A 15,080-nucleotide genomic window follows, 5' to 3' on the forward strand; every position below is an offset into this window, starting at 1 on the left:
CTCCCCTAAACAGGTTATTTTTTTTATAATTAAGTTTAGGTTTCTGATATAATTTTGAATAATTACAAATGTATCAATTCAATATATTTCAGTTTATATCAAAAACATTTTTTTTTTATCTTTACTGTATAAATATAAGATTTTTTTTTTTTTATCTTTATTAATTAATATAACATTGATGTACGAATATAATTTCAAGAGAATATTGTTGTCCGCCATCTTGAATTGTTACAATACATTAGCAGTACACAATCGGTCTAACTCTTTGCCTAGATCTGCAAATTTTGAGACAGATTTGCAACTAATTTGAAAAGTATATATTTGTATAGAGCAAACTAAGTGATTCATTGCATTATCAAAAATGTTAAAACAAATACCAATATTTGTCATTTTTAGAAACATTTTTTTCAACTTTACCATTTAAGGGGAGATAACCATCTTTTCCTTTTATTTTAAAACCTATCTTCTCACATTTTATTTCAAAATTCTATCTCATAGATTTCTTTTTATTCATGAATAATCTATGCAAATTAGCACGACTTGTAGCTTGAAGTATAGCACGGTGAGCCTCGGACCCATACTTATTGTTGAGCTTGCTACTTTTGTCGCAAAAGCGAGACATAGAGATCACATTAATCACTCTGTGGTTAAAGTTTTTGAAATTGAAATCAGAAATTTTAATAACTTTCTTAAACTATGAAATTTGGTTATGGTCAGAAGATAGTATTCAGAAGTAAATTTTGTAAAACAAAATCCTCTTTATCCGTATTTTTTTTAAATTGTTACACCATATCTTCCTATATCTCTATTTACTCATAAATGGACTTAGTTTTCACTGTCTGCCAGTTGACATTACATTTATTTACTCTGTGGTTAAAGTTTTTCAAATACTAATAATTTTGCTACTTAACTAGACACAAACAATATATATCAAGCATTAGGAAGTGTCATAACCTATTTGCAACATTTATTATAGAATGGCATATTTTATCTGGAAGATAGATCACTTGATATAATTTCTAAACGATAAACACGATGCATTTTAATTAAGCCTGTGATTTTTTTTATCAATATTAACTTGTAATTGCCAGTATAGTCTCTCTATTTATTTGTTTACTTTATTGTGAGTCAATTTTATCTACAAATAGATGCCACAACTAAAAGAAACCAATGACAATGCCGGGAATGCAGAAATTGTTTATAACTAAATTGTTACAAATTGTGAAACGCTGCAACTATGTACATCATACTAACAAAAAAAAAAAATAATAGTACTACATTATCAATTATCTCAGGTATTGTAAAGAAACGTCTTAAAGAAAATCCAGAAATTAGTTGCTCGGTATTTACATACTGGCAAAAATATGCAGAAAACTTCTCAAGAATTCTTCTCTCTCATGAAACCAGTCTATTGAAAATAGCATATGTTTTGGAGAATAATATAAATCCTATTAAACATGTAAATACTTTACAAATCTAATATTATATGATTACTAACTTCGTTAACCAATTGATCTTAAATCATGAGTGTAGTAGTTTTAAGAGTACATTTGATTACATTCCAAGATCTATAATGCTAATAAAGAAGATATCATAACAAATAAAGAATATAAAACAACGGGTGTTACACACAATTAACTTGAGAAACTGTTACAGAATACTTACATTCAAATTAATATACATTTATTCATATAATTACCAGATTATAAAATATGACTAAGCACCAGTTCGTAGTTACAGTACAGAGTCTCTAGGATCTTTGTTAATGAATTTATTAATAGAAGATAACAGATGAGCAATGTACCTTGTTGCAATTATTGTAACTTTCAATCAAATCATTTTGTTTGGCTCCATGCTGTCTACATGCTCAATATTGATAACGTAAGACCATGGTCACTTCCTCAGCCTTTCTCAGCATACAATAATTATGTAACATGATTTCATGGCAAAGATCGATCTAAAAATCGCAATACACATATACTTGCACTCTAAGCTTCAACATGACTGAAGTAAGTAAATGCCTACATTAATTATGAAGCTGTATGTATCAGTGTGGATGGGCGTGACATTGATTGAGATCTGATAATTAGTTGTGAGGACGTCTTGTTAGCCTACGACCTCCTCGTCTTTTGATGAAGATACAGAGATGAGCAGATACATCTTTTCACTTAGTCATCGTTCGTGTAAAACGTTCAATAATCTCAAATTATAATGTATTTCTGTATATATAAATGAGCGTCTTTGCTTTGAAGAATGGCTTTTAAGAATTTGTTTCAATTGATTGTATGACTGGCAATGGAATTACATTTCGAAATAGCCTACCCTTAGAACTGTTAGACGAGTGAGTTTCAAATATTTTTGGTACCCATATCGCTCATCTCAATATTTGCCAAAAATGCGACTGGTACTCTTGTCCAGTTTATAACTAGGAAAGAACTTGAATTAAATGTCAGAGATGAGAATCATTATGAAAGACTATATTCAATAATAGAGATATACCCTAAAACATGTTTCCTTTCAGAGTGTAAGGCTTAAGCCTCTCAGTACGAAAGCCTTTTAGGGCCATGCGGGTATCGTTTAGTTCAAGTATTGCATGCACATCATAATTGTATAAAACTCAATCTTATTATAACTGTTCAAAGTCGATATATTTTTTGTATATTATGTGTCTTCTAATGATTAATTGCTCTCTTTCACGCAAACGCATCATGATAAGATGCAAAACCCATCACACCGTAAATAAGTGGTATGACTATGCACGTGTTAACTGCTCTGTTCTGTAGTTCCATTAATGAATTTTAATATTTCTTTACACTATCTGTGATGGCTACGTCATAATGCTGAGAAATCTTATGTAAATCTCAAGTTTATCATTCGTGGAGTAAATAAACTTTGTTTGCTGAAAGTAATACATGATTTAAAGCTTTGTCAATAAATTTAATTATTGGAATTAATATGTCTAGTCTCTTTATGGGGGCTTACCGCCTAGGACAGTTGAGGAAAAAGGACAAAGAGGAACAACAACAACAAAAACAACAGAAAAGGTTAGTTCTTTTTTTCAACAGCCATAACATTTTGAGCGAGTTAACTTTTTTTTCTCAACGTATCTTTAGTTGTATTTCAGTCGAATTAAAGACCTAGACGATATCAAACAATGAATAAAAATGGATTTGGAAAATATGTCAATGAGACAGCAATACAACGAATAACAAACAAATGTCTATCTAAGGACAAGCCTTAAGTCTACCCGGACCATAACACAAGTTGTACATGAACAATTTAACAGACTATCAACAACAATTATCACCACACACAATTCCATAACTGACACCCCGGCCAAAAAAAAATGAAATTTGAGCTTCATAACTTGAAGTCATTTTTAGTTAAATATTGTAGAAGATGCAATCAAAACCTTATGGGACTGCCTTGATATCTAAAACTTCCAAGGCTAATCACTACCTTTTTGATACACAAAATATAGTGCATTTATCATAACATTCTATACATCCAATCCATTAACATTTAACGCAGTGGCGGATCCAGGGGGAGGGTTCCGGGGGTTGGAACCCACCATTTTTTTTGGACGATCAATGCATTTGAATGGGGACATATAGTTGGAACCCCCCTCTTTGTCCTGGGTTGGACCCCCCCACCCCATTTTTGAATGGCTGGATTCGCCCCTGTAACGAAGTTACATATGCTCAGATATTCAAGGCACAAAATGATGTTAGACTTGTTACATAAATGAGTGGCCATTATTTTTTAACAAATGTCCATCTGTACCTACGTCCGTACGTACGTACTAAAGTTGGTTTCCATTCTCTAACTTTAGTTTGCTTCAATCAAATGTAATGATACTTATACAAAATGCTTATTCCAACTAAACACAGATCAAGTTTGAATTTGGTGGCGTCACATCTACTGTTCTAGAGTTATGCCCCTTTACCAATGAAAACAATGCTGATTATTTTCCGTTCTCTATTTTTAAATTAGTTTGCCTTAAACAAATGTTATTAAACTTATACGCAATGCTTATTACCACAAAATACAGATCAAGTTTGAATTTTGGTGGTGTCACTTCAACCGTTCTAGAGTTTTTCCATTGGATTAGGGACTTTCCGTTTTGAATTTTCCTCGGAGTTAAGTATTTCTGTGATTTTACTTTTTACAAATTGAAAAATTGGAATCTTATTTCTGTTCTAAAAATATCAGTGGTGTATTTGTTAGAATTGATTTTCAAAATTCGAGTTAGATAACTCAACAATTATGGACAAATTAAATTTAACCAACTGAATATGGACAAAGAAAGATAACTCCAAATCTAAAAATTAATTGTAACAATAACATCAACTACAACCATTGCTTTATACAATGCAATGTTTACTGATAAATTTAAAATAATCTTTACCCTTCGGTGCGTACAAGCACTTTGATTAATGTTCTTCAGTTTTGTCCCTTTATAACCTTATATGATATACAAGCGGAGGCACCATCTGTATCCGATGGACACATTCCCCATTTACTTTTTCAAAGTCAAGTTTCCGTGCTATTTACAAGCATTCAACTGTATCATTCGCATCATCACTTAAATTTTCCAGGATTTTTACTTTAAAAATTTACGGGATTTATTTGAGAAAAAATGGTTACAGTTCTTTTAAACAATATAAAACAAACCAAAATATTCCGAAATATAGAGACAACAAATTCACATAATAACACAGATATATCCGTTGTATTCCAGACATTGCATGTCTGTTCTCTTAATCCAAAAAATCATCTTTTTGGGGTTTTATTATGTGACTTTGGTAGACGTGAAATTTCCAATCTGTGATAGATCCGACGATTAATAAAAAGATCTATATATTTGTTTCATAAAAACTTTAGATAATGTATTTGAAATCTTCCATTTAAGGACCCGAAAAATCAAGTCGGAGCAGCAAGTCACAGAAAGCTTAGGATCGGACACATCAACTCCAGGCTACAAAACAACAACAGTAAGCCACAAAACCCCAACTCCAAGCCACACAACAACAACAACATCGTCCTACAAAGCCTCAACACCCAGCCACACGACAACAACAACAAGATCCATCCACAAAACCTCAACACCCAGCCTCACGACAACAAGAACAGTTAGCTGTAAACAAGAAAGTGTCAAAGTAACGATAGTCAGAGACAAATGATAAGTTGGCAATTAGAAACAGCCGGTGACATCGTTAAAAAAGATGGAAATATGAAGAAAAAAAATGTTTTATAAGTATATTGTTTTCTACATTTGAACTGCTGTTGATATTTCGTATGTTGTAATTAAATACACTCTGAAAATTGGTCAGTTTAGAAAAGTACTGTAACTTACATATTGATATATGTATTAAACGGGGCATTTGCTACGAGATATAAAAAAAATGAATGATTGTTTTATTCAATCATTAATGAAAGTGAAATATATATATAGTGAAATAATCATTCGCCTTCAGCAGCCAGTTTAGTTCGATTTTGTCAAAATAAACTAAGAAAAATCGCTGATGAATTATTCAATTGCAAGTGAATAATCTAACCTGATTGAATCCATATTCTTGTGACCTTCATTTTGAACCCGTAGCTAGTAAATCAAAAATAGATTTTTAAGTGTTAGTGTGATTTTTATTTATCTTGTTGAAGAAATCGCCACCATGAAATAATGTTTCCAATCCCGCATCATGATAAAATATAATTAAAGGCGAAAGATTCCTAATGAACATTCAAACTCTTAGTCCAAAATAAATAGACAAGTCATGAGGGATGTGTATCAGGAAACTTATGGGTCTATTCCAACGTGCTAGTGCAGAAACGATAAAAATATCAATTTTCCAAGTTATTAAAGGAAATAACTCTAGACCAGTAAGTGATTTACTGCCAATATTCGAATTCTCCTAGTTTAGGTTCTTAGCACTGTGTATAATTTTCAAGATGCATTAGGTAAAAATACACAATTGGGGAAAACAAATACTCTCATAAATGTTACCATCCCTTTTTTCTTGCTTTCTTAATTATTACGCTTACTGAGTGTGTCATAAATGGCACATGCAATGATTACAACATACGCACATGTATGACACAACCAGTAAGCCTAATTAGTAAGAAAGCAAGGAAAAAGGGGGGGGGGGTGAAAATGAGAGTAATTTGTTGATACTTTCCTTGTCTTAAACATTTATATATTGGTGCCATGGTGCCATGGTAACTTGTTAAATGTTAAATTTGTTATTATTTTCAGAATACCTTGTACCTTAGATTAGTTAGGAGAAATTTTAAAAATCTGTTAGATAACTATACAATTTTCAATAATATTTGGCCCAAATAAGGGTCTTATTTTCCCAACTCCTTTGCAGGAGGTAAACTTAAGTAAGGGAGCTAACATTTGAAATTTTGGGGGCGAGGGGGCTTAGATGAAAATTTTTATCCAAGTCCTCCCCTTAAATTTAAATGATAGCTTGCTTAAAGTGCAGAAACGAAAAAAAAATGTAAATTTCAAAATTTTAAATGGCTATAAGTTAACCATAGATGGGTGAGTGGCTCACTGTTCAAATTCGAACTTTGTGAGATTTAGGTTCAAAGCATAGTACGAGATTCATAAAATTTGGACGAGGAAACCTGAAGTTATTAAAGGGAATGGAGCAGACAGTCGTACGGTGAAGTGTAACACTGTTGACGGGAGCATAACAAATATACCAAAAGACAAAAAACAAAAAACAATAGAAAATTGAAGACTTTGTAACACGAACCTCACAAAAAACAACAGGAGACATATTAGGAGTGCCGGACGGGTAAATTCATCCTGCTCCACATATAAAACCATTCGTGTAACTCGTGTAAGTACAAACCCGTGATAAGTCTTTATAAGGTAGGTCACATTCGGGGTAAGGATGATAGATTCTGGTTAAGACGATCGGAACATGTTCTTTATTCTGATAAAAAAAACAAGAGTACACACACTAAAATGTCTCGCCTTCTTTACTTATCGTTGGTATTATGTTGATAGTACTAAATATAAAGATTTATTACAACTGTCACATAAACTTAACATTAACCAAGAAAACTAAACATTGACCAATGAACCGTGAAAATGAGGTCAAGGTCAGATGACACCTGCCAGTTAGACATGAATACCATACAGTCCTTCCATACACCGAATATACTAGACCTATTGGTTATAGTATCTGAAATATGGACTTGCCAATCTAAACTTAACCTTGTTCACTGATCCATGAAATGTGGTTGAGGTCAATTGAAAACTGTATAACGGGGCATGAGGACCTTGCAAGTTACGCACATACCAAATATAGTTATCCTATTACTTATAATAAGAGAGAATTTAAAATTACAACAAAAAAATCAAGTAGTCGCTGAACCATGAAAACGAGTTCAAGGACATTGTCAAGGCTCCGTGTTGAAGGCCGTACTTTAACCTATAATGGTTTACTTTTTAGATTGTTACTTGGATGGAGAGTTGTCTCGTTGGCACTCACACCACATCTTCCTATTTCTATGTGACTGACGGAAATTTCGTAACATGAGGTATCTATATACAAAGTATGAAGCAACCAGGTCTTCTTCTAAATTACAAAGCTTTTAAGAAGCTAGCTAACGGCGCCGCCGACAGCACCGGATCACTATCCCTATGTCGAGCTTTCTGCGACAAAAGTCGCAAGCTCAACAAAAAACGAATCACACTTTCATATTGATCTTTGAAAAGTTCTATTATTGATAAGGTATAAAAAAAAAAAGAAGATGTGGTATAATTGCCAATGAGACAACTATCCACAAAAGACCAAAATGACAAACATTAACAACTGAGTGTGTCATAAATGGCACATGCACTGATTACAACATATGCACATGTATGACACAACCAGTAAGCCTAATTAGTAAGAAAGCAAGGAAAAAGGGGGGGGGGTGAAAATGAGAGTAATTTGTTGATACTTTCCTTGTCTTAAACATTTATATATTGGTGCCATGGTGCCATGGTAACTTGTTAAATGTTAAATTTGTTATTATTTTCAGAATACCTTGTACCTTAGATTAGATAGGAGAAATTTTAAAAATCTGTTAGATAACTATACAATTTTCAGTAATATTTGGCCCAAATAAGGGTCTTATTTTCCCAACTCCTTTGCAGGAGGTAAACTTAAGTAAGGGAGCTAACATTTGAAATTTTGGGGGCGAGGGGGCTTAGATGAAAATTTTTATCCAAGTCCTCCCCTTAAATTTAAATGATAGCTTGCTTAAAGTGCAGAAAAAGAAAAAAAAATGTCATTTTCAAAATTTTAAATGGCTATAAGTTAACCATAGATGGATGAGTGGCTCACTGTTCAAATTCGAACTTTGTGAGATTTAGGTTCAAAGCATAGTACGAGATTCATAAAAATTGGACGAGGAAACCTGAAGTTATTAAAGGGAATGGAACAGACAGTCGTACGGTGAAGTGTAACACTGTTGACGGGAGCATAACAAATATACCAAAAGACAAAAAACAAAAAACAATAGAAATTGAAGACTTTGTAACACGAACCTCACAAAAAAACAACAGGAGACATATTAGGAGTGCCGGACGGGTAAGTTTCATCCTGCTCCACATATAAGACCATTCGTGTAACTCGTGTAAGTACAAACCCGTGATAAGTCTTTATAAGGTAGGTCACATTCGGGGTAAGGATGATAGATTGTGGTTAAGACGATCGGAACATGTTCTTTATTCTGATAAAAAAAAACCAAGAGTGCACACACTAAAATGTCTCGCCTTCTTTGCTTATCGTTGGTATTATGTTGATAGTACTAAATATAAAAATTTATTACAACTGTCACATAAACTTAACATTAACCAAGAAAACTAAACATTGACCAATGAACCGTGAAAATGAGGTCAAGGTCAGATGACACCTGCCAGTTAGACATGAATACCATACAGTCCTTCCATACACCGAATATACTAGACCTATTGGTTATAGTATCTGAAATATGGACTTGCCAATCTAAACTTAACCTTGTTCACTGATCCATGAAATGTGGTTGAGTTCAATTGAAAACTGTATAACGGGCATGAGGACCTTGCAAGTTACGCACATACCAAATATAGTTATCCTATTACTTATAATAAGAGAGAATTTTACATTACAAACAAAAATTCAAGTAGTCACTGAACCATGAAAACGAGTTCAAGGACATTGTCAAGGCTCCGTGTTGAAGGCCGTACTTTAACCTATAATGGTTTACTTTTTAGATTGTTACTTGGATGGAGAGTTGTCTCGTTGGCTCTCACACCACATCTTCCTATTTCTATGTGACTGACGGAAATTTCGTAACATGAGGTATCTATATACAAAGTATGAAGCAACCAGGTCTTCTTCTAAATTACAAAGCTTTTAAGAAGCTAGCTAACGGCGCCGCCGACAGCACTGGATCACTATCCCTATGTCGAGCTTTCTGCGACAAAAGTCGCACGCTCAACAAAAAACGAATCACACTTTCATATTGATCTTTGAAAAGTTCTATTATTGATAAGGTATTAAAATAAAAAGAAGAAGTGGCATAATTGCCAATGAGACAACTATCCACAAAAGACCAAAATGACAAACATTAACAACTATAGGTCACCGTACGGCCTTCAACAATGAACAAAGCCCATACCGCATAGTCAGCTATAAAAGGCCCCAATAAGACAATGTAAAACAATTCAAACGAGAAAACTAACGGCCTTATTAATGTAAAAAAAATGAACGAAAAACAAATATGTAACACATAAACAAACGACAGCCACTGAATTACAGGCCCCTGACTTCGGACAGGCACATACATAAATAATGTGGCGGGGTTAAACATGTTAGCGCGGGATCCCAACCCTCCCAATGATATATGTGGCCAGTTGTCAAAATTTTCATCAAAATTTGTTTTTAATCAGTAAACAATATAATATATATATTATATATATATAAACAAGTCTATATTGAAAACTACGTTCAAACCAATGATTGCGTTGGATAAAAACCGCAATTTTAATACGTGTGCATGTAAAACAAATTTTATTGTAGAAGGGTCTAAATACAGCACACACAACATTTTCTAAAAGACCAAAAAAGTGAAAACGCATTTTACTAACAGGTTAAACAAATGATGTTCTTAAACGGCCTGCTGACTGCCATTGACGATCACGAGATGTAACAAAATGGATCTTAATATAAATTTAATACTAATCAGAAAACAATAAACTTGTGGCCCTGATGTTATGCCACAAACATAAGGCGTCAATATCTTCTTTTGTACACCAGATCTAAATTTCGACAATATATGTCTCTTCAGTGATGTTAGGGATTGAAACGGTATTTGGAAGGTCATATAATTTACCCTCAATTTCAGATAGACATTTGAATTTTAAGAGTCAATATAGGATGAACGGAACATATAAAACCGGAGGGAAAATATGATACAAGCCCAAACGAAAAAATATAAACAAGTCTAAATTGAAAACTACGTTCAAACCTACGATTGCGTTGGATGAAAACCGCAATTTTTATACGTGTGCATGTAAAACAAATTTCGTTGTAGAAGGGTCTTAAGAGAGCACAAACAATCTATATATTATCTTCTTTTCTTCGCCCCTCAATCTCGCCCACGAATTAATATTTCAAAGGTACTAACTACTCATTGCTACTATATACTTCTCATTTTATCAACAAAATTGATCTTTATTATAATAACAGGGCGGATATATATAACCTCTTTGATTAGTGCTTATGATTACATGTATAATATTAAATAAATAAAAATGAACAGGTCATTGACATTGCACTTACAACTTGTGAGTCAGTAATCTGTGATAATTTCAGCAAACAATGATTGAAATTAACATATTATGTGGGATATTATCTAAGGAGGATTTATTGGCAAAATGCTCTCTTATACTTTGCATTCACGTGTACTTACAAATTGAATGTACAATCAATATGTGGATTTTTTTTTATTCAGGATGAGTATTACGCTACATAGAAAATCTTTGAGGAAAATTTAACATGCTAGAAACGTAAATTTCCTCAAATAGCAGATTTCTAGATAAGGGGACGACCATTTGATATTCTGGGGGGGGGGGGGGTGTATAAATAACTCAGCCTTTGATGATAAAAAATAAAATAGTCTGTCTCTTTCACCTTGGTCTATGTGCATATCAAATAAAGGACACTTTCCAACATTGTAGACAAGAATAGACTTCATGAGTAACATCTCTATTTTGTTGCTCCTGTAGTACTGATCTTTTGTTCGGTTTGACTTCTCTCTATCTTCTTTAGTTTTTGCTCAAAACAGATAAGAGGATAAACAAATCCCTATTTAAGGACACATACTGAACATTATGAAGTGTTAAAACTATATCGCCAAATTTGACTTTTTAATAGATCTTGCCTTCCTGTTCATTTTTGTGATTTATAGTGTTTATTTACCTATCATAATTTAAATCATGTAAGGCATAACGCAAAAACAGTTTCTCTCTAAAAAAAAAACATCGTTTCCATGATATAAGTCAAAACAAAAACTAGCTAGATACACTTATGGTGATTGTGGCCAAGTTTGGTTAAATTCATCTTAGTGGTTTCAGGGGTAAAAGATTACAAAAATTTACAAAAAATTGTTAAAAATTGACTATTTTGGTCATGTTGACTTGAAAGTAGTTTTTACTATGCTAAACATTATTGCTATTTACAGTTTATCTCTATCTGTAATAATATTGAAGATGATACTTAAAAACTGCAAACATTCTTATAGTTTCAGAGATATAATCGACAGTCTGCATTTTACCCCTATGTTCTTCTTTTAGACATGTCGACCATGTTAAAAAGCAGGCGGGTTCATTGAACACATTTTATAATCAAGAGACCATAATGAAGATTGTGGCTAAGTTTGTTTGAAATTTAGCCCAGTAGTTTCAGAGAATATTTTAGTAAAAAGTTATAAAAGATTACAAACAATTGTGAAAAGATGACTTTAAAGAGGAATATCTCATTAAGGGGTCAAATGACGATTTAAGGAATGTTGACTTATTTTTAGATCTTATTTTGCTTAATATTATTACAGTGTATCTCTATCTATTATAATATAAAAGGTAATAACCAAAAACTAAAAAAATACCTAAAAATTACCAATCCAGGGCCAGCAACCTAACAAGAGGTAGCCTGATTTGTCTGAAAATTTCAGGGCAGATAGATTTTGACCTGGTGAACATTTTTGTCTTTGGTAGATTTACTCAAAATGCTTTGGTTTGAGAGATATAAACCAAAATCTATATTTTACCCCCTAAGTTATATTTTTAGCCATGGCGGCAATCTTGGTTGGCAGTCTGAGTCATCGGACACATTTTGTAAACTTAATACCCCAATGATGATTATGGCCAAGTATGGTTATATTTGGCCAAATCGTTTCACGGGAATAGATTTTGTAAAATTCAAAAAAAAAAAAAAAAAAAAAAAAAAAAAAAAAAAAAATTTAAATGGACGACGGACGTCAAGTGATGAGAAAAACTTACTTGGACTTTCTAGGCCAGGTGAGCCAAAATGAATGGTTTGTTTTGTGGTAGTTGTGAGATAAATAACCAGATCTACAATATTTTGAAAATAAGTAACTCTTTTAATCATTATATAAATGCATGTTTTAAAGTATGACATAGCACCAGAATCTACCAATATTCTTTTTTTTTCATATTTTTTTTTCGAAATCCTAAAACTTTTAGTAATATATATAATACTATATACACCATACATAAAGATTAATATTTTTGAAATGACTGAAAAAGGTTTTCATGTCACTCGAGTAAATTGTCTCATGAACATTATGATACTTATATGTAGTTTTGACTTCCGAAGATTAACTTCCATAGGATGATGATTAATTTAGATTTATGGTACATGTTATATGTATTCAAACTTATTGAACTACAAAAATGTATTTGTTTGCTTTTTGGCCTTGAATGATTATCCCTAATATTTTATTAACTGTGCATTTACGTTCAGATATCGCAGATCAAATTTATTCGTTCATAGTGTATTAATTTACGTTTTTTGATGGAATTAAGCCTGCCAATTGATATTTTATTGTATGTTTTTCTTTGTTCTGATGTTATGCTATTGTTTCAGAAAAAGGGACAGGTTTGGTACCATTTAAACTTTTAATCCCGCTGCAAATGTTAGAACCTGTCTTATAAAGGGAATCTGATGTACAGTAGTTGTCGTTTGTTTATGTAATTTATACGTGTTTCTCGTTTCTCTTTTTAGTTCACCTGGCCCGAAGGGCCAAGTGAGCTTTTCTCATCACTTGGCGTCCGGCGTCTGTCGTTGTCCGGCGTCCTGCGTCCGTCGTCCGTCGTCGTTAACTTTTACAAAAATCTTCTACTCTTAAATAACTGGGCCAAATTTAACCAAACATGGCCAAAATCATTATCAGGGTATCTAGTTTAAAAATTGTGTCCGGTGACCCGGTCAACCAACCAAGATGGCCACCATGGCTAAAAATAGAACATAGGGGTAAAATGCAGTTTTTGCCTTATAACTAAAAAACCAAAGCATTAAGAGCAAATCTAACATGGGGGTAAACTTGTTTATCGGGTCAAGATCTCTCTGCCCTGAAATTTTCAGATGAATCGAACAAACGGTTGTTAGGTTGCTGCCCCTGAATTGGTAATTTTAAGGAAATTTTTGCTTTTTTTTGTTATTATCTTGAATATTATTATAGATAGAGATAAACTGTAAATAGCAAAAATGTTCAGCATAGTAAGATATACAAATAAGTCAACAGGTCCAAAATGGTCAGTTGACCCCTTTAGGAGTTATTGCCCTTTATAGTCAATTTTTAACCATTTTTCGTAAATCTTAGTTTTCTTTTACAAAAAACTTCTCCTCTGAAACTACTGGGTCAAATTAAACCAAACTTAGCCACAATCATCATTGGGGTATCTAGTTTTAAAATTGTGTCCGGTGACCCGGCAAATCAACCCAGATGGCCACCATGGCTTCAAATAGAACACAGGAGGTAAAATGCAGTTTTTGGCTTATAACTTAAAAACCAAAGCATTTAGAGCAAATCTGACAGTGGGTGAAATTGTTTATCAGGTCAACATCTATCTGCTCTGAAATTTTCGGATGAATTGGATAACTGGTTGTTAATTTTAAGGAAATTTTGCCGTTTTTTGTTATCTTGATTATTTTTATAGATAGAGATAAACTGTAAACAGCAATAATTTACAGCAAAGTAAGACCTAAAAATAAATCAACATGACCAAAGTGGTCAATTGACCCCCTAAGGAGTTATTGCCCTTTATAGTCAAATTTTAACATTTTTCATAAAAATTGATAAGTTTTTACTAACATTTTCCACTGAAATACTGGGCCAATCATTAAATATAGAGATAATTGTAAGCAGCAAGAATGTTTAGTTAAGTAAGATCTATAAACACATCACCATCACCAAAAACACAATTTTGTCATGAATCCATCTGTGTCCTAAGTTGAATATTCACATAGACCAAGGTGAGCGACACATGCTCTAGTTTTTTGTTATAATGGTTTACTTTTTTAAAGTGTTATTTGGATGGAGAGTTGTCTCATTGGCACTCACACCACATCTTCCTATATCTATATTAAATCAGTCGAGTCCATGACCAATTCAGTACTATATCTAATCTTAATATTATATTTTTTTGTTAAGAATTCTATTTTTTATGAACATGTAGGTCTACATACTAGAGTTATATAGAATTGCACTGACGAATCCAGAAATGTCAAGGGATACCGGATGAGGATAGGCATATAGGTCCATATCAACCTTCTTTATCGAAACACCTTTTATATAATAAGCAACACATTCTTTTCTTAGAATACATAAACTATAAAAAATAACAAGCACGTATGGATTTCTTTAAAACATACCAATATGAATGCTGAAAAAAAGTATACCATATAAAAAAATCGCACATTGAGTAAAACAATTCGAGTGATCCAAGTACATAGAAAATGGAATCTATTACAAATGATTATAAGATATATACTGGATCGGTCTGGACTTATTTT

General features: G+C 32.7%; 1 protein-coding gene across 1 annotated transcript; it reads left to right on the plus strand.

Annotated features, from left to right (window-relative positions):
- Window positions 1–2,716: 2,716 nt before the first annotated feature.
- On the plus strand, window positions 2,717–5,328 carry LOC134704976 (probable serine/threonine-protein kinase irlC). The gene is made up of 2 exons (XM_063563755.1): window positions 2,717–3,044; window positions 4,913–5,328. The coding sequence occupies exons 1-2, from the start codon at window positions 2,956–2,958 to the stop codon at window positions 5,181–5,183; spliced, it is 360 nt and encodes a 119-aa protein (XP_063419825.1). The 5' UTR covers window positions 2,717–2,955; the 3' UTR covers window positions 5,184–5,328.
- The last annotated feature ends 9,752 nt before the right edge of the window (window positions 5,329–15,080 follow it).

The sequence above is a fragment of the Mytilus trossulus genome, chromosome 2, assembly GCF_036588685.1.
Source record: "Mytilus trossulus isolate FHL-02 chromosome 2, PNRI_Mtr1.1.1.hap1, whole genome shotgun sequence".
NCBI classification, from domain to species: domain Eukaryota; kingdom Metazoa; phylum Mollusca; class Bivalvia; order Mytilida; family Mytilidae; genus Mytilus; species Mytilus trossulus.

Excerpts from the sequence above, each read along its gene's own strand:
- LOC134704976 (XM_063563755.1), top strand. The coding sequence starts at position 2,956 with ATGTCTAGTCTCTTTATGGGGGCTTACCGCCTAGGACAGTTGAGGAAA. Across the intron at positions 3,045-4,912 it reads CAACAAAAACAACAGAAAAG|GACCCGAAAAATCAAGTCGG; the intron begins GTTAGTTCTTTT and ends CTTCCATTTAAG.